The following is a 26760-nucleotide window of genomic DNA, read 5'->3' on the forward strand; positions in this document are numbered from 1 at the left end:
AAAAGCATCCTTTTGGAACATTATTTATAGAAGATACCCTTCTATCCATTACAACCTATACATACATCAGCCAAGAAAATTATTATTATTATTATTATAATAATATACATAGTCAGCCATCGAATCAGAATTTGAAATCAATGAATTTGAATTTTAAATATCTTTAAGTACTGATAACTTATACATATTAAATAAATATTTTAAAACAAATACAAAATTTAAATTCGATTAAATCCATATGTCACACTCAAACTCTTCCCTTATTGTAATAATGTCAATTATTAAAAAAAAAAGGTTACTTATAGGTATGAAGTTGTAAGATGCCAAATTGAAGGATCTAAAAGACTCTTTGCAATTAGTAAGAAGCAACATCCACCTACACTTAAAAAAAAATATTTAAGCCAATTATTTGCAAAATATTAAAGAATTATCTTTAAAAAAAAATCTTTGTTGGTCAATTTGCAAAAATCTTTTAGTATAATATTATCTACTCTATAAAAGAAGATGAAAAACCATATGGATAACAATTAACATCCAGACAGGCAATTATAAGCATAAAAAAATGAAGTCAAACATTAGATTTAGCATTTAAAAACAGTGAATATTTACAGATATACAATGTGTCTGAAACAAACAACTTTGTGGACTCTTTTGCCTGCTTCCCTGCCGGCATATAAATGGAACGACATAGACAGTGAAGATTCATATAAGCCGAACCCAAATTGCTTGAGATAAGGCATTTTTATTGTATAGCCCTTCACCGTCTACTTAAAAGGGAGTGACATAGACAGTAAAGATTCATGTAGCTGATCTCGAGTTGCTTGAAGATTAAAGCGTCCTCGTTGTATACCCATCCCTTGCATGCTTAAATTGAGTGTCATGGACAATGGAAATTCATGTAGCAACCTTAACTTGCTTGAAATTGAGGCGTTGTCTCCTACTACCTGTTTCAAATGTTAACTGTACCTAACTATTGAATATGGTGGGCTAAGTGGCCCCCAATACCATCCACCCTATGTTGCTCGGACTCTTCAGAAATACCACTGGGGTATGTATCGGATTCTCCAACAGCTATGCATTTTTCTTGAACAACGAATCACTTTATAGTAATCCTTAAGCTATGTACATGCCACTTGAACTTAGGTGTCCTTTGAGGCTTCCAGAGTCTGAATTTGGAGGAATATGAACTTCTCGTATTCTTCTTTTTGGTAAGTTGGTATGAGAAGATTCATTTTTCTTGCATCAAGAAAACGACTTGATCAACCCCAAGCTGTAAAGATTCCTTCTGAATATGTTACCAAGTGACAACAACATGGACCCGTCTCTATCAACCGTTTGATGATTGATCAATGGCAATTCCTTCACTTTCAAGTTACTCCATCCGATTTCCCCCCTAACAGACTCAATGATATTTGAATCGACTGGATTCCCCCTCACATCTGTTATGTAAAATATATTTAGAGCTGAATCCCCTGTGGTTGATATCTCAGCCCTCGTCACGTTTAGGCCATTTTCCCGGAATGTTCTAGTTACATCGGCCAATAAGCCTTGTTTGTCTCCTGTGGATAGTTCCAGCCTCACTCCCTGTGATCAAGAATTGGAGTACTATGTTGGAAGCATATTCTAAACACTCTTTACGAAAGATATAGTTAAAACGCTTCTTTTCACATAGTAAAAGAGAGAAGCAGACGAATACCTCGGATGCTCTTCTTTCAATAGCAGATTGTAGACATAGAATCACACGTTGCTTTTCAGCATCTGAACTAATTGGGATTCCATCTGTATGCCTAATGAAGAATTCCTGGAGACAAGATTTAGAAAAACATGAGCAAATGCACATTAACTGAATATTATTAAAGAAAGGAATAATACATAAACATACACTCAAACTTGGCTTCAACGGGAAGCACTTCAACTTTGAGTATGCTATCTAGACACCTCAACTAGGTCTCAACTGACAACTAAACACTCCCAACATGTCCCCACTGTGTCTCGTGAACACCCGATGCAGACATGGGACAAATTTTTTGGAGGAGTCTAGATGATCATTTTGTAAGTTTGAGTGTTCGACTGACACATCGAGTTGATGTGTCTAGATGTGCATACTCAAAGTTGGAGTGCTTACTTATCAGTCAAGGCCAGGTTTGAGCGTGTCTTATGTATTATGCCTTAAAGAAATAAAAAAACGAGATAAGTAGGTAAATGAATATTTACCAAGTATGCCCTGTCCCCAGCTGAATTAATTGTGGCATGGAACACAACATACTGCATGTCTGTTAACGTGCAAACGACATCAAATAGAAGCTTAGTTCGGTCTTTGCACTGAATATTTACCACGGAATAACCCTTCTCCAAGCAGTTCAACACCGATACAATTGGGGTATCGTTGCTAGTCCTAATCACTGGCTTTCTTTCATAATCGCGGTCGGCAAACATCATTTGGTGAAGTCTTCTTTCTGTATGTGTGACAGCCAATGACACTGATGTTTTAGCACTCCGAACATCATTATCCCCCTTGAGCACACTCTTTAAACGGGCTTCAATTCTGTCAATCTTCTGTGAGTCCTCAATTGGGTACCCTGACTGGCTTTCCTTTATATGTATCAGGGAGGCAATACGACCATTGTGAGTCCACATTTTAGCTTCAACTACATTGCAGTGTAAATCTGACAGTACAGCAAAGACTTCCGATAAAAGGCCAATTCGATCCGTCCCAGTTAGTTCCAGAGCAGTCAAGCCATTATAGATCTTTGAACTTGCATAATGAATTGTCCCTAGTGACTGTTTAACATTACCAAAAAAGTTAAAATTTAGTATAAAGACTCATCAAGTATCTTTCAATACTATGTAAAACAAATATGGTAATTTTAGTATATTTTGAAAAATCTCCATTAAGTAGCCATACCCGTCCATGTCACGAGAATTTGATATCAAGGCAAATAAAGGATCCATGTAATGTAGTATGTAATGGAATAACTGTTAAAATGATAGCTATATACCTGTTCGATGTAACTGATGAATCTTTTGTCCGTTAACTTGTTTCCATCCAAGTCAGTAACATGAAAAACTGCAGATCAAAATGAATTCAAACAGCAAAGAATCAATAAAAATTTCACTGAAAATTCTCTTAAGCCAAAACGTTGAATGAATTGAGCTCAGCTCACCATCCATAAACCACCGACCATCACATGAGACATAAGCTTTCTTGATTGAAAGGTTCAAATCCGTGAGAACTTGAACTGCTTCAAGAAGAATCCCATGTTTCCTCGCACTATCAATCTGTACATGATCACGACATCAAATTCGAAAAGATTAGTACTACTTAAGATGGATTTAACTATCATTTTACATAAATTCTCCACCTATGTAGCTTTTATTCTTAATCCGAATGAAAACAAGGGTGTGTTAGCTTGACAATTAGTGGTATAATAGACTACAATTTCTGCTATGGTCACTCAACTTATAGTTAGTTACTGTCTCAAAAAATCACCTTTCTTCAACAAAGGAAGTGACTTTCTCATATAATAACTATTAGTTGAGTGAGCATTACTCAGATAAACTCGTCCTCGACTAGTTGAACAATGATGGTAATTATTGACTGAATAAAAAAAGATCCAAGGATTCCAGCAAAGGCAAATTACCTTAACAAGGGTGGCGTTTGAACAACTAGTGTTATCGATCATGACCCTGCAGTAGAATTCACAAAGACTAATCAGAAAAAAACAGTACTTCAAACAAAAAATGGAAAATTATCAAATTCAAGTTATGAAACATAAAGGATGCGTTTTGCCATGAAATTTTTTCACTTCTTTTACGAGTTGAACTCCGAAAAACACGTTTGACCATAAAAATCCAGAGATCAACTTCAAGAATTTGAAAAACACCAACAAGATTGTTTTTGTTTCTTTTTTACTCCAAATGATTCACAGAAGTTCAAAAGCAACTCATGGTCAAACACAACTCCGAATTTCAAATATCCTTTTTCACTTTGAAACCAAAAACTACTTTTTTTTTTTTTTCAAATATTCACAATTTTCATGATCAAACATCCCCGAAGAATTTCGAGAAACAGTGAAGAGGCTAACCTGGGAATAGTCATTCGGAAAACAAGCTTTTCATATTCATCTAAAAAAGTAGGCCACTCCATATCATCTGTGTTGAATTTCATTTTTCACCAAAGACCAAATTGAAGAAAATTTCAACTTCAAATCCCCCTTTTCCAGAAATGAGAAATTTCTTCACTGGAATTGAATTCCCTTCAACTTCCTTCAACACCAGAGTCAAAAAACAAGATCAAAAGGAAGAAAATGGAGGTGGGTTCGGTTTCAAACAAACAATTTCTTCACTGAAACAGCTCTATTCCACCAGTAACTGTTAGAATTTCCTTCAGCTCCAGAGACGAAAAAAAGGATAAAAATGAAGAAATTAAAGAAGGATTCAGGTTCAAAGCAAACAATTTGAGAACCCCTTTTCAGAAAATGAGAAAATTTCTTCAGTGAAACACCTCAATTCCACCATTAACGACCTTGAAAAATCCTTCTACTTCGCTCTCTCTAAAGAGTAAAAATGGCGTTTTTTGGTTTTGAGTATTTTTTTTTGTTCATTTTCCTTCTTTGTACATACACACCTATTTATATGGAGTATTATTTATTTTTTTGCTAATTATTTGACTATGTTTTTTATTTTTATTTTAAAGAATTAGTTGACTATGGAAAAACATATATTATATTTGACATTTTGATTAATTATTTTTATATTTCAAGGTCTTAACTCTAGCAAAAGGGGTGTATAAGTGAGTATGTCACATGCCATGCCTACTCTTGTTTTTTCTTTTTTAAATAGTAATAATTGTGGTGTTCGGATTAGTTTACGTGCATCTTAATTAATTTCACGAAATTTCTATCACCTTCTAGCAATATTAGGTACTAGGTAACTAACTCTATCTAGCCTTACAAATGAGGGAAAAAATCACATAATATTATTTATCTTTAAAATTTAAATCCGGAACCTAATAATCCTCTTCACTATTAGGCCACACCATTGAAGTTACGACTAATCTTGTTTTACCTACCTTTACTTAATTATACATAAATTTTATTTCAAAAGAATTAGAAATTTCATAGTCGAATTCACAGCAACACATGGTTAGTTCAACCCTTTACTATTAAAATGAAGACAAATAAAATGAAACAAAGAGAGTTATAAAGTAAAAGACAATTATTGACTAAGATTATGATATTAGCGTCAACATGAACCAGGGCAAAGATAGTTTTTCAGTTTTTAGATTTGATATAACTTGATGAAATTTAAGTTCACGCCACAAAGTTTCATATTTGAGAATCAAATACTTTCTAACATAAACGACAATGTTATGCATAAGATTTGAATATGAAAACTCAAGTCAGAAAAGATTTTGTTATTTGAAGGTCATAAATAATGGATTACTTGTTTTATAATTAATTAATATATACCGAGTATAGTTTTCTGTAACAAATACGAATATAATTATTTGGTTTAAGGTGTACTCATTACATACTTATCTAATATAATAACTAATTATTCTCTATTGTATGCATACATAGATGCTAATTCATGCTATGATAGTATGATTCATGCTGTTACTGTATCATTGACTTGTTTAGACAGTCTGAATTCATTTCACTGACTAATAAATTACTAAAAAAACATGACATTAATTAATTAGGTGTTTGGTGGACATATCATGGAGTGTGATTTTTGCATGTCCCGTAGCATTATTATTTTACAAATTTAAATTCTCTACATTGATAAATACAAAAAACTATAATTATATCATTTAAAAGATAATTACATATAATACTATACTTAGAAGTGAATTCAGAATTTGAAAATAAAATAGAAGAATCACTATTTTCGACAATTAACAAATCATTATCACAATATATAATTTAAATTCTTAGCTTCTTTTATATACTAGTATTATATAATATTTTAAAAACATCGAGAGAGAACACATTCATGCCTCTTGATGAATCAAAATGTCAACAATATAATAGTATTGTTTATATAATTTATAGGAATTATTAAATTTAATTTTGTCATGGAATACAACTACACGAGCATTACTTCAAACATTTACGTGCAATCACGTTTTTTCTCAAGCTCAAATTATTAAATTAAAAATCCAAATCCAATCATAATAACTATGTCGGCTATCTTAAGTTTGCGCGGCTTTGAACTAATCGATTTGATTATTTTGAATTTTTCGGTATGAGCCTATAAATTCATGAATTTGTCCTTCTCCTAAAATATTTACGTCAAATTACCTTAGTAATTTCTCATTCCCCACAATCATCCAGATAAAATGTTCATTCAAGTAATGACCATTATCGAGAAAAAGTTTATCTGTATATATAGTTAGCTAATGAATTTAGTATCATGTAAATGAATTTATGTTTAATCTATAGCAATAAATATAAAGTTGAAAATTTTGGATTTACGTATATAGATATAAGTTCCAAATTCAAGATCCAATCCAAAATTTGAAATGTTTAATTGTTAAATTTTGAATTTAATTTGTAATTCAAAAATCCAAATAAAAAATCATTTTTAAAAAGTTATATGACCATTTTGTACGAACGAACACTACCTATTTATTACATATATATAGTTATAAAAGAAGAAGATATATAAGCAAGTGCTCAAATTTGCTAACTTTAAAATATAAGACTATTTTTTTAAAAAAAATAAAATAAAATAAAATTATACTCCTAAGCTACTTTACATTTTTAAATTCAAACTTTGAAAAAAAATATAAAAAAAATAACAAAAATATTCAAACTTTGAAAAACTTTCATGACAACCCGACAACAACAATTAAAAAGTAGTTGCGGCTGTTCACTTTCCCGCTTTACTTAAAAGATCTGGCGGGAAATGATGTGGCATTGTTGTTCACTCGATAATCATAAAAATATTGTGATAGAGTGATAAATATTTTTTCATATTTAATTAGAAGTATCAGATTCAAACTCTAGGTATGGCGTTTCATCTATTACATAGTGTTTTATTCACAAAGTAAAATTTTCCAACGTGAATTCAAATTAATTGAGCCCTGAATTGCCTATTGAAAATCAAATGGGAAACTAAAAAAAAGGGAAGCCAGGTGACATTGTTGTTTACTCGATAATCACCAAAAGTTGTAGCAAAATAATAAATACTCTTCCATTATTAAATGGGGATATCATACTCAAATCTTGAGTATGAAATTGTTTTTGATAGTAAATACTTCATCTTTAAAATGAGATTATTCGATTTGAGAGACCCTATAAAGGGAAGTGAGGTGGCATGGGTAGCATTGTAAAAAGATGTTTTTTTATTCACATAAAATTATGACATGGATTTTTAAAACTTTTTTGTTGCTTGTGGATAGCAAAATAGAATTTTGAAAAGGCAAAAGAAAGAACATCCACAATTATAATGGCTTTTATAAGAAACCAAAGGGTAAGAGGAATATAAGTTTACAATTTGTGGTTTGTGTGGATACTTGACACGTGGATGCCAGCTCAGATTCCATGTTATTTTAAATGGTTTTTATATTCCTTAATTGAAATGTATAAAACATGTGGATGCTAGCCATGTTTTTTTCTTCTAATTTATATGTTAAATATTCGAGTTGTGGAATTAATAATAATATTTTTGTTAGGATAAATTGCCTATATTTTATTTTTATTTGGTGTTTGATACCTAATTTAATTGCACAAGGGAAACTTAATTTTGAGAAAAAATATTTTCTATTAAAGGTAATTTTATTTTTATGAATCAAATTTAAAATTTCTAATTAAGGAATTTAAAAATATTTATTATTTCATAACAATATTTATAAGTGACTAGAAAAAATAATATTTTTATCATACAATTATGATTGGTGAATTTTAAATATGATAAAAAATCCAATTTACCCTTCAAGGTGACCTAAGGACTTTCATGTTGGAGATCTAATCCCTTGCCATTGAAAGTAAGGAGTTTGCCTTCTAGATCGAGCTCGTTGCACGCTTGCATAGTGTAGATTATCTTTCCTGTGTGATTTGTGGCATAAGAGCGAATTTGTTTTCCTATTTAGAATTTTTTAGTCGATCAACTCCTGACACTCAATTTATTGCCTTGATCGAACTATCTTTTTAACTTTTCTATATTTTATGTCATTTGAATCGCATTTACATTTTTTATCTTTAAATACTTCTTTTATCTTAAAATTTGATTAGATTCTTCAAATATTTTTTAAATTTAAAAATTATCTCAAATCCGTTTGACATAATATATATTTACTTGGTCTCATTTGACATTTGAGTGTACACAAATAGGTATATAAATTTATATAAAATTGAATAACTTGGTCTCATTTGATACATGCATTATATAGACATACACGTTCTACTCGACACAATGACACTTCAGTGATAATTCACATCTTATACAACATCCTACGTGGCGTCCTGTATTATGCCACATAAAATATGTTTGTTACTAATTCAATTTTATACAAATTTGCCTGTCGTCTTGGAGAATAGCTTATGCCAAGTTAAATGAGCATATTTATGTATTATGTCAATCTGTTTTTAGAGAAATCTCATGTTTGCTTCCAAAGGATCATTTTTTTACCAAGTAAAATGCATGTTCGAACCCAATTTCAACTTCAAAATGTAGGAAAAAATAGGAGCTAAATCAGGTATGAATCTCCCCAGGTCTTCTCTGTATTTACCAACTTTATGAATTTAATATATTTTGTTTTTTCCTAATCACACTTGTTTCCCGTAAGATGTTTGCTCAATTGCCTAAATGAATCCATTTGCTAGGTGAATGATCTTTTTACTATAATTCCGAATCAATATGATTATTGCCCGTAAGGTGTTCGCATAATTGCCTAAATGAATCCCTTTACTATGTGAATGATTTTGTACTGTAATTATGGTTGATAACTAGTTTTTGTTTCCTCCTAATGACTTTCTGTGATACAAAAGGATGGTGACCGACTTTCGTAATACTTTGTTAAAGTTGAGTAACTTTTTTCGTAACGAAAAATAGCTTAGTGATTTAAGCATAGTTAAGTGAAAAACACTATGAAATTAACCCCTAGTATTAAGCTTTTGATCTTTGCCCAAATTTCACTCAGCTTAATCCTTGTCGCGGTGAATTTCAACAATTCATAACTGGTTCTCAAGCTTTGGAATGCTAGCATCAATGGAGGAACTCACATATGAGGGAGAAGTCAATACAGGGAAAAGAGAAGAGAGAAAACTGTATTTCTGAATAAGACTTCGCAAATAATTACATACATGTACATGTGTATTTATAGCACCTAACAAGTTCCTGACTAACTGAATAACAAATTGACAGTTCTAACAAGCTACAACTAACCAATCAAACTGAATTGACATGACTAATTAATATGACTAACTATACTAGCTGCATACGTATAAATACATTCTCAATAGCCCCCTCAAGTGGGATGGGAGGCTTCACAACCAACTTGGACATTATGCAAAATTGTCGAACACCAGTGAGAGCTTTGGTGAGGAGGTCAGCCAACTGGTCTGTGGTAACAACATGATGTAGAGAAATAAGGCCATCTTGTAGTTTGTCTCGAACAAAATGACAATCGACTTCGATCTGTTTAGTCCTTTCATGAAAGACAAGATTTCTTGCAATGTGAATGGCAGATTGATTGTCACAATATACTGCAACAGGTTTGGAGGAAGGAACATCTAATTCTCGTAAAAGTCTATCCACCCAAACAACTTCACCAACCACCTTCTTTAACGACCTGTAAGCTGCCTCTGCTGAAGATAAGGAAATAGTTTCTTGTTTCTTAGACTTCCAGCTGATAGGTGTTTGCCCCAAAAGTACAATGTAACCAGAGACAGACCTTTTAGAATCAGGACAACTTTCCCAGTCCGAATCACAATAGGCACGAACTGAGTAGTTTGGGGCTGAAGACATAAAGATGCCTAAGGTTGGATCATTCTTAAGGTATCTGAGTAAGTGATAAGCTGCTTGCAGGTGGGGTTCTCTGGGATCCTGCATGAACTGACTTAAGTGTTGGACACCATAAGCTATATCTAATCTGGTGTTGACAAGGAAATTCAACTTGCCTACTAGTTTTCTATAGAATGTAGGATCAAACAGAACAGTGCCTTCTTTGGCTTTCAGTTTAATATTTGGATCAAGTGGAGAAGAAAAGCTGGAGTACCGGAGACAACCATATTCCTTGAGTAAATCTAAGACAAACTTCCTTTGGGACATTATGACACGTCCTTCTCCAGGCCCAAAAAATAATGAAGTTTACCAAGATCCTTAATTTTGAAGGTGTCATGAAGGAACTGCTTGAGTTGAATAATTTCTGATGGATTTGTCCCAATGATGATCACATCATCTACATATACTGCCACAAAAATAGAAGAATGATTGGAGTTCTTCAGAAATAAGGAATAGTCACTCATGGAGTGGGTGTAACCCTTTGAAAATAGAGCCTCTGACAGCTTCTCATACCACTGTCTGCTGGTCTGTTTCAAGCCATAAAGTGACTTGTTCAATTTACATACTGCAGTGGAACCAGTTACCTCAAGACCAGGGGGCAAGTCCATGTAAACCTCCTCATGGAGGTCTCCATGTAAGAAGGCATTATTAACATCTAACTGGAAAATGACCCAACCTCTCTTCACTGTAGTAGCAACCAAAGCTCTTATTGTTGTCATTTTAACAACAGGGGAGAAGGTCTCAGTATAGTCTATGCCTGCTTGTTGAGTATATCCCTTTACTACCAATCGTGCCTTATATCTCTCCACACTACCATCAGCTTTATGTTTGACTTTATACACTCATTTACAACCAATAGTTTTCTTCCCTACTGCCCAAAGGAACCAGATCAGTTTTATTATTGTGAAGGGCCTCAAATTCTTGTGTCATTGCAGCTTGCCAAGCAGGATAAAGTGCTGCTTCTTCATAAGATGATGGTTCACTGTCATGACTTACATTTTTTAACAAGTAACTGACTATTGAGACTCAAGGTTTCAGGAGCAACATGGCTATTATTTGAGAAGATGGCATTTAGTGGCATAATGGGAGGTTGTAATGTGGGAGCAAGGGCTGCTGTATTGGTAGTTTGTGTGAGGGTAAGGAATAGAAATAGTCATTTAAATGTTTAAGTACTTGGTGGTTTCTATGTGATCTTCTAACTGTGTGTCCTGGTTCCTGGTTCTGGGAGCAAAGTTGAAGGCAATTCCTGAGTTAAATGAGGCTCGATGATGTCATTATTATTAGGCAGTGGTGATTTAGGTTGAGATAAGATGTTATCAGTAGTATCACAGTCTACAACATCATATGCATTAGTGTGTGGTTGTATGAAAGGAATGGAATTCAAAACAGAAGGAAAAGTGCCTTTGTGTAAAGATGAAGCAAAAGGGAAAACATTTTCATGAAAAACCACATCTCTAGAAACATGTATCTTTTTGATAGTTAGACACAGTACCTTGTATCCTTTTGTCCCAAAGGGGTATCCTACAAAAACATGGAGGTTTGTTCTTGGTTCAAACTTATCTCTATGTAGCAAAGGCAACCAAAGCTCCTAAGGTAAGAATAGTTTGGTTGTTTCTTATATAGGACTTCAAAAGGGCATTTATTATTCATATAAGATGTAGGAAGTCTGTTTATAAGATGTGTAGCAGTCAATACACACTCCCCCCAATATTTTAAAGGTAATTTGGATTGGAAAAGAAGGGCTCTAGCAGTTTCAAGGAGATATTTATGCTTTCTCTCCACCACACTGTTTTGCTGTGGTGTGTATGGGCAGGTTTTCTGATGAATTATGCCCTTTGACTGGAAAAATGAGAGTGCTTCATTGCTAGTGAATTCGAGCCCATTGTCTGTCCTAATGTTTTTGAGAGAGGTAGAAAACTGGTTTTCAATCATGGTGACAAAGGCTTTTATAGTCTGTAATGCATTACTTTTGCAGCTCAAAAGGTGAGTCCATGTGGATCTGCTATGGTCATCCACCATAGTCAGAAAATACTTATAATTATCATGAGTAGATACATGATAGGGACCCCACAAATCTACATGAAGAAGCTCAAAAATCTTGCCTGTAGTTTTGGTACTTTGAGGGAAAGGTAACCTGGTCTGTCTAGCCATAGGGCAGACAGTGCATAGAAAAGGTTGTTTCTGGGAAAATTTGGCTGGCATGGATGGGATAGCCCTCATTTTGACAAAAGGTACATGGCCTAGTCTAGTGTGCCATAATAGATCTTCATTAGTTTCATGAGACAAATAGGAATTCACAGAATGTAACTCATTTTTATTACTTGAAAGGGAGTTTACAGAATCCATTACAACAGTTTGCAGACTACTAGAATTAGAATTGACAGAATTGAAAGATTTTCCAGTTACAACAGTTTGCAGACTACTAGAATCAGAATTGAAAGAATTGAAATTTTTTCCAGGTAAACAGTGCTTGGAGTCAATTGTCAAGCATCTTGAACATAGAAAATAGGGTCCATTTCTGCTGCTACCAATCACCTGAGGCCTCTTCAGTGAAGGAGCCTGATACAAGCAAAAGGCATCAGTAAAGGACATAACACCTTTGAGATTTGCCACTAAGGAATAGACTGAAATCAAATTGTATTTAAAAGATGGTACAAACAACACATTATGCAAAATGATGTTAGGTGTGAGTACTACATCACCAGTTTGTGTAACTTTCACTTTGTATCCATTAGGGAGTGAAACAAGTAAAGGGTATGGTAGGGTCTTAGGATTTGATAATGAGGTTTGGTTAAAGGTCATATGATTGGAAGCTCCTGAGTCTATAATCCACAAGTCAGTTTTTGATTTAAAATGTATACATGAAGGTTTCTCAAAATCTACAGAAGAGGTGCAGATCACAATAGCTGCAAAGTTTACTGCTCCACTTGCAAGATTGGAGATGTTGGAGCCCTCACTGCCTTGGAAATGTTGAAGCAGGTTCATCACATGCCCATATTGTTCCTTAGTGAGACTTAGAGGTTGTTCTTCTTTGCTATCATCTTCACCCTTCCTAGACATTTCATCACCAGAAGGCCCATGAGCATGAGCATTTGCTGCAATCCTGTTGTTGTTGTTGGGCCTAGAATTATTGTACCTCTGATTGTTCCTGTTGTAACCTGCATTTTGAGTACTGGTGGATTGAGAATTGTCCGGGGGATATCCATGCAGCTTGTAGCATTTTCTAACAGTGTGTCCTGGTCGTTTACAATATTCACAGATCAGGTTTCCCTTGTTCTGGCTGCCATTCCCTGGGGAGTAATTTGTCTTAAAGTTCCTTGGGTTAGAAGAACCTGCGTTAAGAGAGACAGAGTCCATTAACATCTGGCCTCTAGATTTAAACTCTCGTTGTTTCTCTTCCTGTATCAGTATTGAAAATGCTTGTGCCATTGAGGGCAGGGGATTCATCATAAGAACACTGCCTCGGATGACATTTTAGACATCATTTAGACCCATTAAAACTGAATTAGACGCCTATCTTGTTCAGCTTTGTGTGTGCTATCCTTGGCACCACAAACACAGGCACAAGTGCATTGAGCTTTGGCGATCAAATTGTTGAGTTCTTCCCACAGGTTCTTCATCTTGGTGTAGTAGGAAGTGATGTCCAACACACCTTGATTCCGGTCATTGATCTCCTCTTGAAGTTGATACAATTTCGCACCATTGGCCTGGTCATAACGATCCTCCAACTCTTTCCACAATTCGACTGAATCGTTAACGTACTCAACACTGTCTGCGATCTCTTTGGCAAGAGAATTCAGAATCCAAGACGTCACCATGTCATCGCATCTCTGCCAAAGATGCAATTGGGGAGAATTTGCAGCTGGCTTCTTACAATCTCCAGTAACAAATCCCAATTTATTCTTCACAGAAAGAGATCAGAGGATGCTTCTTCTCCAGGATCGATAGCCCATTCCATCAAAAGGAACGGGAACAATCAATGATCCAGGGTTATCAGAGGGATGTACGTAAAAAGGATCACTCGTATCAATGGAAGTAGATCCAACAGTAGCAATTGCAGGTAAGCAGCAGCAGTATCAGGCATTGTGAGTTTAGTAGAAGAGGTAAACAAAGAGAAACTAACAAGCTAACAATAGCTAATAATTGCTAGAAAGCTGAGAAACAGAGGGAGCTAGAAATACCGATGATAAGCTCTGATACCATGTGAATTTCAACAATTCATAACTGGTTCTCAAGCTTTGGAATGCTAGCATCAATGGAGAAACTCACATGTGAGGGACAAGTCATTACAGGGAAAAGAGAAGAGAGAAAACTGTATTTCTGAATAAGACTTCGCAAATGATTACACACATGTACATGTGTATTTATAGCACCTAACAAGTTCATGACTAACTGAATAACAAACTGACAGTTCTAATAAACTACAACTAACCAATCAAATTGAATAAACATGACTAATTAATATGACTAACTATACTAGCTGCATACGTATAAATACATTCTCAATAGTCACGCAACTGAACTCTCGCTTTATTGCATTGCGGCATTCACTCGAGCTAGGAGTCTGCTAGTCGTACTAACAACTTGAAGTCGTGTCTTGAAGGCTTGCCCCTGACCCCCAACCTAGAAACAACACTAAGACATTCCGTTTCCATTTTTTTTGGTTAAAAGCATCACATAGTATAGTTATAATATCCAATCCGCAGTTACGGAGTCCGTCTTCTGTTCCTAACTCCTCCCCAGGTAGTTCTCAATGTTTGGCACTTTCCATACTTCATGGGTGCAACATCAAAAAATTCACTCATGATCAAGTTCATTTTTAATTAATTAACGGCTAAGCGATTTCATAACCTAAACTTTCCTTAACTAGTTGACTATACTTCGTAACCTTACCCTCCCTTTCTTTATAGTTTTCTAGTTCGACTAAGTGACTTCGTAACCTCAACTTACTTTTTTTCCTACTGTAGGCTAGCATAGGCCTTCGCCACTTCAAAGGAGCAAAGTAATACTATTTTCATAAAATCAAGTATGCAGAGTGTGAAGAAAATCCAATTAGTTAATCTGATTCTTCAAATGGCTGAACGTCATCATGTATGAAATCTCCTGAACTCTTCTCTATATTACTAATGATTAAACTCTGTTGTTACTGGTTTTGAGTCTACGTATATTGTTGCTCGGAACATGTTTGCTCAATTATCTATGCGTGAATGATTTTTGTACTGTAATTATGGTTGAAACGTGTCTGTTGTGATCAAATGATGTGCGACGATTAAGGACATGTCTACTACAAAGCTATGTTGCTTGGATTCTTCAAAAATGTCGACGGATGTGTGTTAGATCCTTCAAACGTAGTGCGTTTTTGGAGGATCCAAATCAAATGGCGGCATCATTTTTGGAGAGTCCAAGCAACATAGCTATGAAGAAACAAGGTTTCTTGACCTATAGAAAAGCCAAAAATGTAAATACACAAGAAACAATAAATAATTTTCCTGAACCTCCTTAAAATATTTTTAGTTATGCTTCTCAAGATATCTACAGAACTTTAGTAGGATAGATAATCGATTGATATTTTCTGGTTAATGGTCAAGAATGTGATCTGTTTGTGCAAAATGTAATCAGATTTCTATGTTTCATAATATATTCGGACATATTCATACAACTCTACATGCACATACAGATAGTTGGTACGTACTTCTAACTATGTCCTAATAAAAAGAGAAAATTGTTTGTCTTCTTGAAATAATTCTTTCTTTATCCTTTCTATACTAGCAAAAAACCACCTTTGTTGATTGAACCTAAAAACAAATAAACATGAAAGAATTCGACGACAGCAATTACTAAGGAAAGTTGAGACCAGGACATGAGAAATCACACAACTAAAAAGCATGAGAACTCACACGACTAAAAAGCAAATAAAAAAAAGGAACCACGGTGAGTCGTGCATTTTCTAGCAACAAACAGCCAATTCAAAAAAAGAAGAAGAAGTAAATGGCCAAACGGCCGTTTGGACGAGTCGTCAGAAAAAATAGTTTGTCACTGGAATTCAAGCGATTTGTCCATTTTGGTATTTCTCCAAAAGGATTGTCCGTTTTGGCATTTTCTCTCCAAAATGTGGCCTTTTTGGCTACGGACTCCAAAACTATAGCTTATTTGAAGCTAAATAACATTGCTAACATTTGTTACACATGGATGATTTGCAAGAGAAGTTTCTTACAAGAGCATGGTCAGCATGCAAGAAGTTGAATCTTGATCTTCTTTAACCTCCCAACAACATCTTTCATGTCAATTCTTCCTTTAGGAGATTCAACACAACAATCCATTGCCACTTTCATGATGGATACCACACAATCTATCTTTCTCATTAAGTGATTATCATGTGGCGTTATTAAGTTGGCATCGATAACTTCCATTATTGCCTGTGGGAGTGAATTGCTCACCCATTGCTTCAAGCTAAAATCTCCATCAAACATTTCATCGCTAGGCTTTGTGCGTGTAAATGTTTCCATCAACATGATGCCATAACTATAAACATCGCATTTTGTTGACACCAATCCCTCCAATCCATACTCTACAATCAGCCAATTTTTAAAGTCAGCATTTGAGAGAAGTATTCAAAAGAAATTAGTTAAGAGAGTACATACCTGGTGCAATATAGCCCAATGTTGCTAGAGTTTTAGTGTATGAAGCACTCTCATCATCAGAAAGCAGTTTTGAAATGCCAAAATCACTTATGTGGGCAACCATATCCTCATCCAACAAGATGTTACTAGGCTTCAAATCACAGTGAATCACGGGCAATGAGCAGCCATGGTGGAGATACTCCAACGCACATGCCACATCTATCACTATACTTAGTCGATGGTTAATGTCTAAGGAGTAGTTGTGCGAATATAACCACTTATCGAGGCTCCCATTGGACATGTACTCAAGTACCAAAGCCTTAAATTCAAGGTTGGAACAACTAGTTATGACTTTGGTGAGATTCCTATGACGGAGGTTGCGCAAAACTTGACATTCTGTATCAAAGCTCTTAAATGCCGCTTGCAATTGCAGATTGAAAACTTTAGCTGCAATAGGAGTCCCATCTCTGAGGATTCCTTTGTAAACAGAGCCGAAACTCCCAGAACCAACCAAATTACTCTCACTGAGTGAATCAGTTGCTCGGAGCAATTCATAGTATGAAATTCTTTCTCTGGTTGAGATGACAAAGGATGAGTCAACTGCTTGCTTTCTTTTACCTTTTATATACCTTATCCATACAAGCAGAAAGACGATAGGAATTAATACAACTAGTACTCCAGCTAGTAGAAATAGAAGTACCTTTTTCCTCTTGGATCTATGTTTTGAAGTACTATTGTTGCAATGCGGAACACGAAATCTTATAGAACCACACAATGCTTCATTGGACATGAATGACCGACTGGAGAGGTTCTTGAAAGGACCGCCAGTGGGGATTTCACCAACCAACTTGTTGAATGAAACGTTGAAATACTTGAGATTTTGTAGCTTCTCCATAGACTTGGGAATTAATCCTGAGACATTGTTCTGAGAAAGGTCTAGAAATTCCAAAGCTGACATGCTGGTCATTGAGCCAGGTATTGATCCTTGCAACTTGTTATCTCTCAAAGAAAGGTGTATTAGATTCTGCAAGCCACCAATTTCTCCGGGTATGCCATTTGAGAGTGCATTCATTGATAGATCCATATATACGGCAGCCTTTAGGTTTCCAATCTCCAGAGGTAATGAGCCACCCAAGTTGTTTGAGGATAAGTCTAGCCTCAAGAGATTTTTGAGGTTCCCTAAGCCTGCTGGTACGTTCAAATACAATTTGTTGGAACCTAGAAATATCTCTTGAAGGAAAGTTAAGTTCCCCAAACAATTAGGAATAGATCCTGAAAGTTTATTTTGAGTCAAGTGTAAATAGCCTAAGTTCTGCAATTTACATAGATCTTCTCCAATAGATCCAGAAAGTTTGTTTTGACTCAACTTAAAGCGCTGAAGGAATCTCAAATTTCTAATTGTTGCGGGAATCGATCCAGTTATGCCATTTCCAGAAAGGTCGAGGTCTACTAAGCTGCTTAAGTTCCCAATTCCTTTAGGAATTTCCCCTTTAATTCCACATTCAAAAGCTCTAAACCATAGAGGAGAAGCACTGGAAAGGTTTCCTATAGAAACTGGAATCACTCCATTTAGAGGGTTCAAAGATAAAGAAAGAAATTCTAAATCTCTACAATTTGATAAGGAAGTCAAGAAGCTTAACTTAGTGTCACTTATTAAATAGTTTCCCCCCAAGAATAGGTACTTGAGTTGAGTCAAATATTCAAGAGAGGTTGGAATCATACCGGTGAGTCTGTTTACAGCAAGGTCTAGATGAGTGAGTTTGGAACAATTGAAGAGAGAATGAGGTATAGTCCCAAAAAGATTTAAACGACCTAGATAAAGAACTTCAATGTTAGGTAACGTAGAACCCATGTTTAATGGTAGGGTTCCTGTCAGATTATTGGAAGTAAGTTGAATTGTTTCTATCCCTGATATGTTGAAGATCTCTATTGGAAGTGAACCAGTAAACTTGTTGAAACCCAACCCCATTTCAGCCAAGTCAATGAGATTGCTTACCTCTTTCGGTATTTCACCTGTCAATGTATGTATGGAGATATAATTAAGCAACAACGTGTAATGATTTTAAACTTTGTTAGTTCACTTGTAGCAAGATAGCTGCAATAACTTACCTGTAAGCATATTTTCATTAAGAAGTAGATACTGCAATTTGGTCAAGTTGCCAACCTCCCCTGGCAAGGGCCCAAGGAGATTGTTGTCATCCAATGAGAGAAACTGTAGTGACGAGATATTGAATATGGAGATTGGGATACAATCGGTAATCTGGTTTGCCATAAGATTTATGGACACCAAATTATCAAGATTCCCGATTTCTTGTGGAATTCTCCCTGCAAAAGAAAAATGATGTGATTGAAATTTTTCAGGAAGTAGTTAGTTAGAAGAAAAAAAACCACAAGCTAGTATTCAATGCCAAACCTTCAAAATGGTTATTTTCGAGAGACAAATCCTGCAAATTACTTAAATGTCCAATTTCACTATGTATGGGTCCATCAAACTTGTTATCAGATAAAACAAAGGTTTGAAGTTTTGAACAGTTTGCCAAGCTTAGAGGCATATGACCGTGTAGCTCGTTGAAACCTAGATAAAGCACTTTCAGCATTGGAAGTCGATCACACATATCAGTAGGAAGATCTCCTGATAAGGTATTATATGAAAATCCAATGACTTTAATTCCGGAAATGTTGAAGATCGAGAATGGTATAGAACCTATAAGTTGATTAGCTTGTATTGCCAAAACTTTTAGGTTTTGAAGTTCTCCAATCTCTTTGGGGATGTTTCCTTCAAGGTAATTGACAGAAAGTTCTAAAGTCATCAACCTTGTGGCATTTGAGAGAGACAGAGGGATAGAACCTATAAGATTGTTACCAGATATTCGTAAAACCCTTAGATTTTGAAGATTTCCAATTTCTTTTGGCATTTGGCCCCCTAAGGAGGTGTATGTCAAATCCAAAGTTTGAAGCGTAGAGATATTAGAAATTGAAGAGGGAATGGAACCACTAAAACTATTATTCCTTATATTCAGAACTTGAAGTTGGTGTAAGACCCCGAACCATGAAGGAACCTCCCCACTGAAGTTGTTAAAACCAAGCATAACAAACCTTAACCGACGTAGACGTGCCATTTCTTGAGGCAAATTTCCATAGAAATTGTTGCCACTCAAGTCAAGAGAAACAAGAAATGTGAGATTCCCGAAATCAGGAGGAATTTTGCCTGTAAGAGCCATGTTGGAAATATTCAGCATCGTCACTCGATGGTGGGAAGAACAAGTAATGCCAACCCAATAGCAGACAGAAGTAGTTGGAGACCAACTTTCATCCAACAAGTGAAAGGGGTCAGAAATGATTTGGGATTTTAAAGAAAGAAGAGCTAATTGATCATTGGTAATATTGGTGTGAGTCATGGCAATACTAGCCACAACCAAGTGAAACAAGAAGAAAAAAATGTTGGTGGCTTTCTCCATTTTAGTACTTTACAAATTAGAAAGAACTAGGCATGGCTAGTTACAATGGGGCTATGAGGCTTTAAATAGCAGTGATCAGTTGATCTCCATTTTGGTCTTCATTGTCTTTTTCTCCATTTTCCTCTAAGGGGACCGTGTGACTTGACTAATGTTAGTAACGTTTTGTTGATCAAATCAAAATTTTCTTCAGCAAATAACAGCCTGGAATAGTAGTTAGTAGTATTAATCATCTTTTACATTTTTTTGTGATGATTTTGAAGTAAATATTCTAAATATAGTCCATAGATATTTAGTTTCATAACGAAGAGGGATTTTGAAAAGAAAAGGGTATATTAAGGATTTTGAATGTTTACAAGGCTAATTATACACAATTTTACAAAGAACTGTAGAATGAGTTATGTGTGTTGAGTATCGGACGCAGGGGTGGAGCTAAATGAGTGAAAGGGGTTTAGGCCATTTCTTTTATGTATATAAGTTCCCTTGGTCCACAATAATAATGTTTGCTTATATATGAAACATCTTTTCACGTAGTTTTGGTCTCTTTTCAATTGCTTTACCAGTGCCCCATTTTTAGTTTCCTTTTATCTAATATGAAACCAAATGGTCGAGGATGAGTCCTTATTAATGATTCGGGCCCTGAATTCAATGAGAATTAGGATGCGTCGAAGAGTTTTTTCAGCACACCTCAATTTTCCACCCTAATCAACTCTCGGGTACCGATTCACATCACTAATGCTGGATCTAACTCTTGATTCTCGATTCGAGACCCGACTCCCAACCTCAATTTGAGACCCAACTTTTGGGTTGGGTTGGGTTGGTTTCGGATCCTAGTTTGGGTGTCGGGTCCTGGGTCAAGATTCAAGGTTAGATTTTGGGATTGGGTTTCAAAATTGTGTTTCGAATCGAGAGTCAAGGTCGGGTCCCAAGTTAGGTGTCGGGTTTTAGGTCCCGGATTGATCTTCGTAGTCGGGAGTTGGGGTTGGATGTAGGGGTCAAATCTTGATTCGAAAGGCGGGTCCCAATTTGAAAGTCGAATTTTGGGTTGGGAGTTGGGGTCGAGTTGTTATTTGGAAGTCAGATTCGGTAGTCGAGGTCGAATCCTGGATCATTTATTGTGTCGGGGTCGGATCCCGATTAGGAACTCCTATCTCGAGTTGGGTGTCAAGGTCGGGTACAGGATCGGGAATCGGGTCCTAGGTCGGGATTCTAAATTGGGTCTCGATTTGGAAGTTGTATCCTGGGTCCGGAGTCAAGGTCGAGGTTGGGTCTTGGTTCGAGTGTCGAAGTTGGGTCCTGGGTCCTAGATCTAGTGTCGAGGTTGGGTCCTAGTTCAAAAGTCAGATCCGCATCGAGAGTCGAGGTCGGGTCTCGATTTGGAAGTTGGGTGTTGGGGTTGGGTCATGCATCGGGTGTCTGGGTCAAGTCTTGGGTTGGGTTTTGAGGTCCAATCCCCAGATTGATCATCGGGGTCGTGTCTCAATTCGGGTGTTGGGGTTGAGGTCAGGTCACATGTTGGGTATTGGGTTCGGATCCCGAATCGGTCATTGAGGTTGTGTGTTGGTTCAGGTTGTCGGGTTCGGATCTTTGGGTTAGAAATTAATCTCCTAAAAAGTATTTTCTAGTCTCTAAGCTCTAACCAATAATAAAAGATATTTTTTGAAAAATATTTTTCATTTACCAACCAAATACTAAAAAATATTTTTCACTTACTAACCAAACATGAGAAAATAAGTCAGAAATCAACTTGTTTTCCGAAAAAAACATTTTCCTTTCAAACATATTCATTGATTGTCTCATTATACATTTGAATAAACAACAATACAAATCCATATGTCAAAAAGATAAGGCACTCGTAAAACACATTGGCTCCAAATGCATGTGTATTTCGTTTCTGGAATAATGTGACCTTCCAAACATAACACGTTGCACCCTCCAAGCATATTTTCAGTTTACACCTTAAATCATTTCCACAACAGTATAACGTCTATACCCCAGTATATAATATTATTCACTTTAGTGTAAATATTATTCACTTTAGTGTAAATAACGTATCAACCTTGTATACAAGCGTATATATAATATTATTCACTCTATTTGGGGTTTCTGCATATTTGTATTAAATATTGAGTGAGTAGAAGAATTAAATTGAGAGCAAATTTTAATAATTAAGACAAAAATATATCCATGTAGGATAATAAGAGTGGAAACACGTGATTTCACAGTCCAAGGAAAAATGGCGGTACACAGATCCTCAAGGTCCAAGCTTTCCATCTAGCCAATCTCCTGTTGGATCAAGGACCCTCATGATTATTAAAATCTTGACCTAGACCTCGAATAGGTAACTGGGGTGAGTGAAACCTCATAAATATCAGGTGCCTACATATATAGAGTCAAAAGATATATGAGTTTCTTCGGCTTGAGTTGGGTTAGAAGTACGGAATGTATATGCACCATTACTGTCTTCAAATAAAGTCTTCTCTAGCACCATGAATAACGCATAGCAAAGCAACTCCCAATACACTGACAACTCCCTCCCAGAGCCCTATTCTGGTTACAAAGTGCGGGTAGCAAACAAGTAAGTTAGCAAACTGGTGAATCAATAGGCTTTACCAAGTACGTTAGCAAACTGGTGAATCAATAGGCTTTACTCCTGCCTTCACTTCCGGGAGGAGTTCTATCAGTGGCGGACCCAGGATTTTCGTTCAGGGGGTTTGAAAAATAAAAGCATAAACGAGTAAATAAATCAACAAAAAAAAATTTCAAAGAAGTAGTAGTATATAGTTTATAGGTACAAAAAGTTATTTTTGTTACAAGAAATCTGAAACTAACATAAGTGATTACAGTGAAACAAAAAGTTAGCCCTTTAAAATATGTCAAATCAACAATAGAATATTATGGGAGATGATTTTAATATTTGAGTTTTGAGTGTTGGAGAAGAACAAGAAAGTGATTTAGGGATTTGGAAAGTGAAAAAGTTATTAGCATTTTGGAATGGGAGTATGGGACCCTTGAATTTTTTGGGTTTAACACCACATTTCAGCACTTTTTATTTTTAAAAAAAACTAAAAAAAACATGAAAATCGGAATTGGAACTAAAAAGAAAAAAAAACTGAAAGTAAAAAACTAAAAAAGAAAAACGCTAACCCAAGGATTCGATCCCTGGACGTCAGGCTTAATATTGAAGGGAGCTGCCGCTGGGCTATCTCCTTCACCTTGTCATTAAGGGGGTTCAAAATATATATATCCACATAAATCCAGAAAATTCACCTTATATACACGGTGTAATTTTTTATCGAGGGGGTTCGGGTGAACCCCTGGACAACACGTGGGTCCACCCCTGAGTTCTATCATCCATGGTGAAGATCTGAATCCTTCCTTCAGGAGATTCGACATATCAGTTGAATCTAATCAAGATCCTAACAATATGAGATTAATTAAAAGATTTGGGCCAATACATTTCAACAAAAAAAAAGTCCCTCCTTGTCTACACTCTGTACTTGCGCGGTGTGCAGCCCCCTACTCAAGCTGAAAACAATACAAGTTTCCTTATTTTCGAACATTGTCAGGCACATTACTCTAAATAAATGTAGCTTAGTTCTTAACATTTATAAGTTTTAAGTTCAGAAATAACAAAAAGCCACATTTGCTTATTAAGCCCAAAACGAAACGAACATGAAAGAATTCAACAACTTGGGAAATTTGAGTAAAGAAACCAGCAAAGACAAAACCTAAAACAGTAGTAGAGGAAGCTTCAAGATGAAATCACTAATGAAAGTTGAGACCTGGACAATAATTGTTAAGAGCAATTCAGAAAGCAATCGAATAATAGTGAAATTGACTTGAGAGATGAAGAAACCAAAAGAGTACCACTTGGATGAAATTCTGGACATATGACAAGTTATTGAAACCAAAAGAGTACCACTTGAAGCTATTATGTTATGAATTAAAGACACAAAACTAGCCTATTTGAAGCTAAATATCATGATGGTTGATGTATAAGGAGTAGTTGTGCGAATATAACCACTTATCGAGGCTCCCATTGGACATGTACTCTGGTACCAAAGCCTTAAATTCAAGGTTTGAACAACTAGTGATGACTTTGGTGAGATTCCTATGACGGAGGTTGCGTAAAAATTGGCATTTTGTATCAAAACTCCTAAATGCCGCTTGTAATTGCAGATTGAAAACTTTAGCTGCAATAGAAGTCCCTTCTCTGAGGATTCCTTTGTAAACAGAGCCGAAACTCCCAGAACCAATCAAATTACTCTCACTGAGTGAATCAGTTGCTCGGAGCAATTCATAGTATGAAATTCTTCCTCTTGTTGAGACGACATACGATGAATCGACTGCTTGCTTTCTTTTACCTCTTATACACCTTATCCATACAATATAATCACAAAGGTGATGGAGACTAATACAAGTGCAATTCCAGCCGGTAGAATTAGAGCAAGTAGTTTTTTCATCTTGGATAGATGCTTTGAAGTACTAGTGTGGCATGGGGGAACAGGAATCTTGGAGAACCACACAATGCTTCATTGGATATGAAAGACTGACCGGAGAGGTTCTTGAATGGACCGCTCGAGGGGATTTCACCAACTAACTTATTGAAAGAACCGTTGAAATACTTGAGATTTTGAAGCTTCTCCAAAGACGTGGGAAATAATCCTGAAACATTGTTATGAGAAAGGTCTAGAAATTCCAAAGATGTCACGCTGCTCATTGAGCTAGGTATTGATCCTTGCAATTTATTGTCTCTCAAAGAAAGGTATATCAGATTTTGCAAGCTACCAATTTCTTTAGGAATGCCATTTGAGAGTTTATTCGTTGATAGATCCATATGTATCATGGCTTTTAGATTTCCAATTTCTGGAGGTAAAGAGCCACCCAAGTTGCTTGAGGATAAGTCTAACTTCAAGAGATTTTTGAGGTTCCCTAAGCTTGCTGGTATGCTTGAATGCAATTTGTTGGAACTCAAAAATATCGTTCACTCGTAGCAAGAGTACATACCTGTAAGCATATTTTCACTAAGAAGTAGATACTGCAATTTGGTCAAGTTGCCAACCTCCCTTGACAAGGGTCCAAAGAGATTGTTTTCAGCCAATGCCAATGACTTCAGTGAGGAGATCTTGAATATGGATATGGGGATCTGACCGGTAAGCTGGTTTCTCGATATCTCTAAGTTCACCAAACTATCAAAAATCCCGATTTCTTGTGGAATTCTCCCTGCAAAAGAAAAATTACATGATAGAGGTACTTAATTAGTTAGAAATAAACACCACAAGCTAGTATTCAACGCCAAACCAACCTTTCAAGTGGATCTTTCCAAGATACAAATTCTGCATGCTACTTAAACGTCCAATTTCCCGATGTATGGGTCCATCAAACTCATTAGAAGATAAAGACAATATTTGAAGTTTCGAACAATTTGGCAAGCTCAGAGGCATTTGACCTTGTAGCTTGTTGAGACTCGGGTGAAGCCCCGTCAACGCTGGAAGTCGATCACACATATTTGCAGGAAGATTTCCTGATAAGGTATTCTGTGTAAATCCAATGACTTCAATTCCAGAAATGTTGAAGACCGAGAATGGTATAGAACCTGTAAGATTATTAGCTTCCATTGCCAAAATTTTTAGATTTTGAAGTTCTCCAATCTCTTTGGGTATATTTCCTTCAAGGAAATTAAAAGAAAGACCTAAGTTTACCAACATTGAGGCATTCAAGAGAGACGGAGGGATAGAACCTGTAAGCTTGTTATTGAATAATTTTAAAACCTTGAGATTGTGAAGATTTCCCTCAATAGTATTGATCAGTGGTAATATTGGTGTGAGTGATCATGGCTAAACAACTAACCACAACCAAGTGAAACAACATGAGTGCTATTAAGAAAAACATGTTGAAGGCTTTCTCCATTACAACTTTAGAAAATTAGATAGAATTGAGTAAGCTACTCTAAAATTTTATAGATATAGTGATCAATTGATCTCTATTTTGGTCATCCTTATTATTTTCATTTTCATCAGATCTTAATTTGCAAGTTCCTAAATTTGTGAAGTTTACATGTGTGTTGTAAGTCAACTATTACCCTTTGCCATTGGCAAATTTTGATCAATTGTTATTCTACTTGGCAATCTAGTTATTCATACTATTTTAAGATTTAAGGTTAGTTTAAAAATATTTTACTAAGTGTGGACAAAAATTCAAGACTAGACATTTGGAGTGTAATTTTGTAATACATATATACATAGTGTTTTCATTGAAGTCTATGGGTGGCGTGACATCCCTTGGGCCTTGATAGATTTGCCACTTCAGAGTGGATTTTCTGTAAAATTTATGAGTCCATCCGAATTCAATAGCTTTAGCTTTGACTTTATATGTGCAATTAAAACTTTATCAATGAAGTATAAATAAAAGTCTCCATGTGAAGTCATTAATTCAAATTACAAATACACTTAAATACTAATCTCCATATGAATTTATTAATTGTGAATAAAAAATGCATCTTCTTGTACAGGGACAACTTTGAACTTAAGTGTCAATTAATTAGTTTTAAGTGATGATTGCAACATTGGTAAGATCTATGTACACACTATTTTTTTCAAATTACATTTGTGAAACTACATTGATTATCTATTTGTTGCTAGTGTTAAGTGTAGTTTCACTGGGCTTGCCAA

The 26760-nt window shown here is 35.6% G+C and overlaps 4 protein-coding genes across 4 annotated transcripts in view; all 4 read right to left on the reverse strand.

Annotated features, from left to right (window-relative positions):
* Positions 1–26760, reverse strand: part of LOC125841478 (uncharacterized) — a 181000-nt gene that overhangs the window by 56236 nt on the left and 98004 nt on the right. The window lies entirely within an intron of this gene.
* LOC125841469 (ACT domain-containing protein ACR8-like) lies at positions 564–4186 on the reverse strand. Its single transcript, XM_049520606.1, has 7 exons — positions 4086–4186; positions 3642–3687; positions 3165–3279; positions 3000–3067; positions 2215–2781; positions 1697–1801; positions 564–1584 (listed from the first exon to the last, which is right to left on the reverse strand). The coding sequence occupies exons 1-7, from the start codon at positions 4166–4168 to the stop codon at positions 1243–1245; spliced, it is 1326 nt and encodes a 441-aa protein (XP_049376563.1). The 5' UTR covers positions 4169–4186; the 3' UTR covers positions 564–1242.
* LOC125841750 (LRR receptor-like serine/threonine-protein kinase FLS2) lies at positions 16236–20089 on the reverse strand. Its single transcript, XM_049520924.1, has 5 exons — positions 19045–20089; positions 18741–18956; positions 18354–18644; positions 16653–18185; positions 16236–16579 (listed from the first exon to the last, which is right to left on the reverse strand). Exons 1-5 carry the CDS (start codon positions 20087–20089, stop codon positions 16236–16238), a joined length of 3429 nt encoding a protein of 1142 aa, XP_049376881.1.
* Positions 24062–25707, reverse strand: LOC125841752 (receptor kinase-like protein Xa21). Its single transcript, XM_049520926.1, has 4 exons — positions 25395–25707; positions 25097–25312; positions 24595–24754; positions 24062–24464 (listed from the first exon to the last, which is right to left on the reverse strand). The coding sequence occupies exons 1-4, from the start codon at positions 25705–25707 to the stop codon at positions 24062–24064; spliced, it is 1092 nt and encodes a 363-aa protein (XP_049376883.1).

This window comes from Solanum stenotomum, chromosome 10, assembly GCF_019186545.1.
Source record: "Solanum stenotomum isolate F172 chromosome 10, ASM1918654v1, whole genome shotgun sequence".
Classification (NCBI taxonomy): domain Eukaryota; kingdom Viridiplantae; phylum Streptophyta; class Magnoliopsida; order Solanales; family Solanaceae; genus Solanum; species Solanum stenotomum.

What these genes read in the sequence shown, in the direction of transcription:
- LOC125841469 (XM_049520606.1), bottom strand. Translation starts at nt 4,168, where the DNA reads ATGAAATTCAACACAGATGATATGGAGTGGCCTACTTTTTTAGATGAA. An exon ending in CAAACGCCACCCTTGTTAAG is followed by an intron (nt 3,280 to 3,641) that starts GTAATTTGCCTT and finishes GATCATGTACAG; the next exon opens with ATTGATAGTGCGAGGAAACA. An exon ending in TCATCAGTTACATCGAACAG is followed by an intron (nt 2,782 to 2,999) that starts GTATATAGCTAT and finishes AATGTTAAACAG; the next exon opens with TCACTAGGGACAATTCATTA.
- LOC125841750 (XM_049520924.1), bottom strand. Translation starts at nt 20,089, where the DNA reads ATGGAGAAAGCCACCAACATTTTTTTCTTCTTGTTTCACTTGGTTGTG. An exon ending in TAATGAAAATATGCTTACAG is followed by an intron (nt 18,645 to 18,740) that starts GTAAGTTATTGC and finishes ATACATTGACAG; the next exon opens with GTGAAATACCGAAAGAGGTA. An exon ending in ATTGGGCTATATTGCACCAG is followed by an intron (nt 16,580 to 16,652) that starts GTATGTACTCTC and finishes GGCTGATTGTAG; the next exon opens with AGTATGGATTGGAGGGATTG.
- LOC125841752 (XM_049520926.1), bottom strand. Translation starts at nt 25,707, where the DNA reads ATGGAAGCTAATAATCTTACAGGTTCTATACCATTCTCGGTCTTCAAC. An exon ending in TGGAAAGATCCACTTGAAAG is followed by an intron (nt 25,313 to 25,394) that starts GTTGGTTTGGCG and finishes TTTCTTTTGCAG; the next exon opens with GGAGAATTCCACAAGAAATC. An exon ending in TAGTGAAAATATGCTTACAG is followed by an intron (nt 24,755 to 25,096) that starts GTATGTACTCTT and finishes ACAATGTTTCAG; the next exon opens with GATTATTTCCCACGTCTTTG.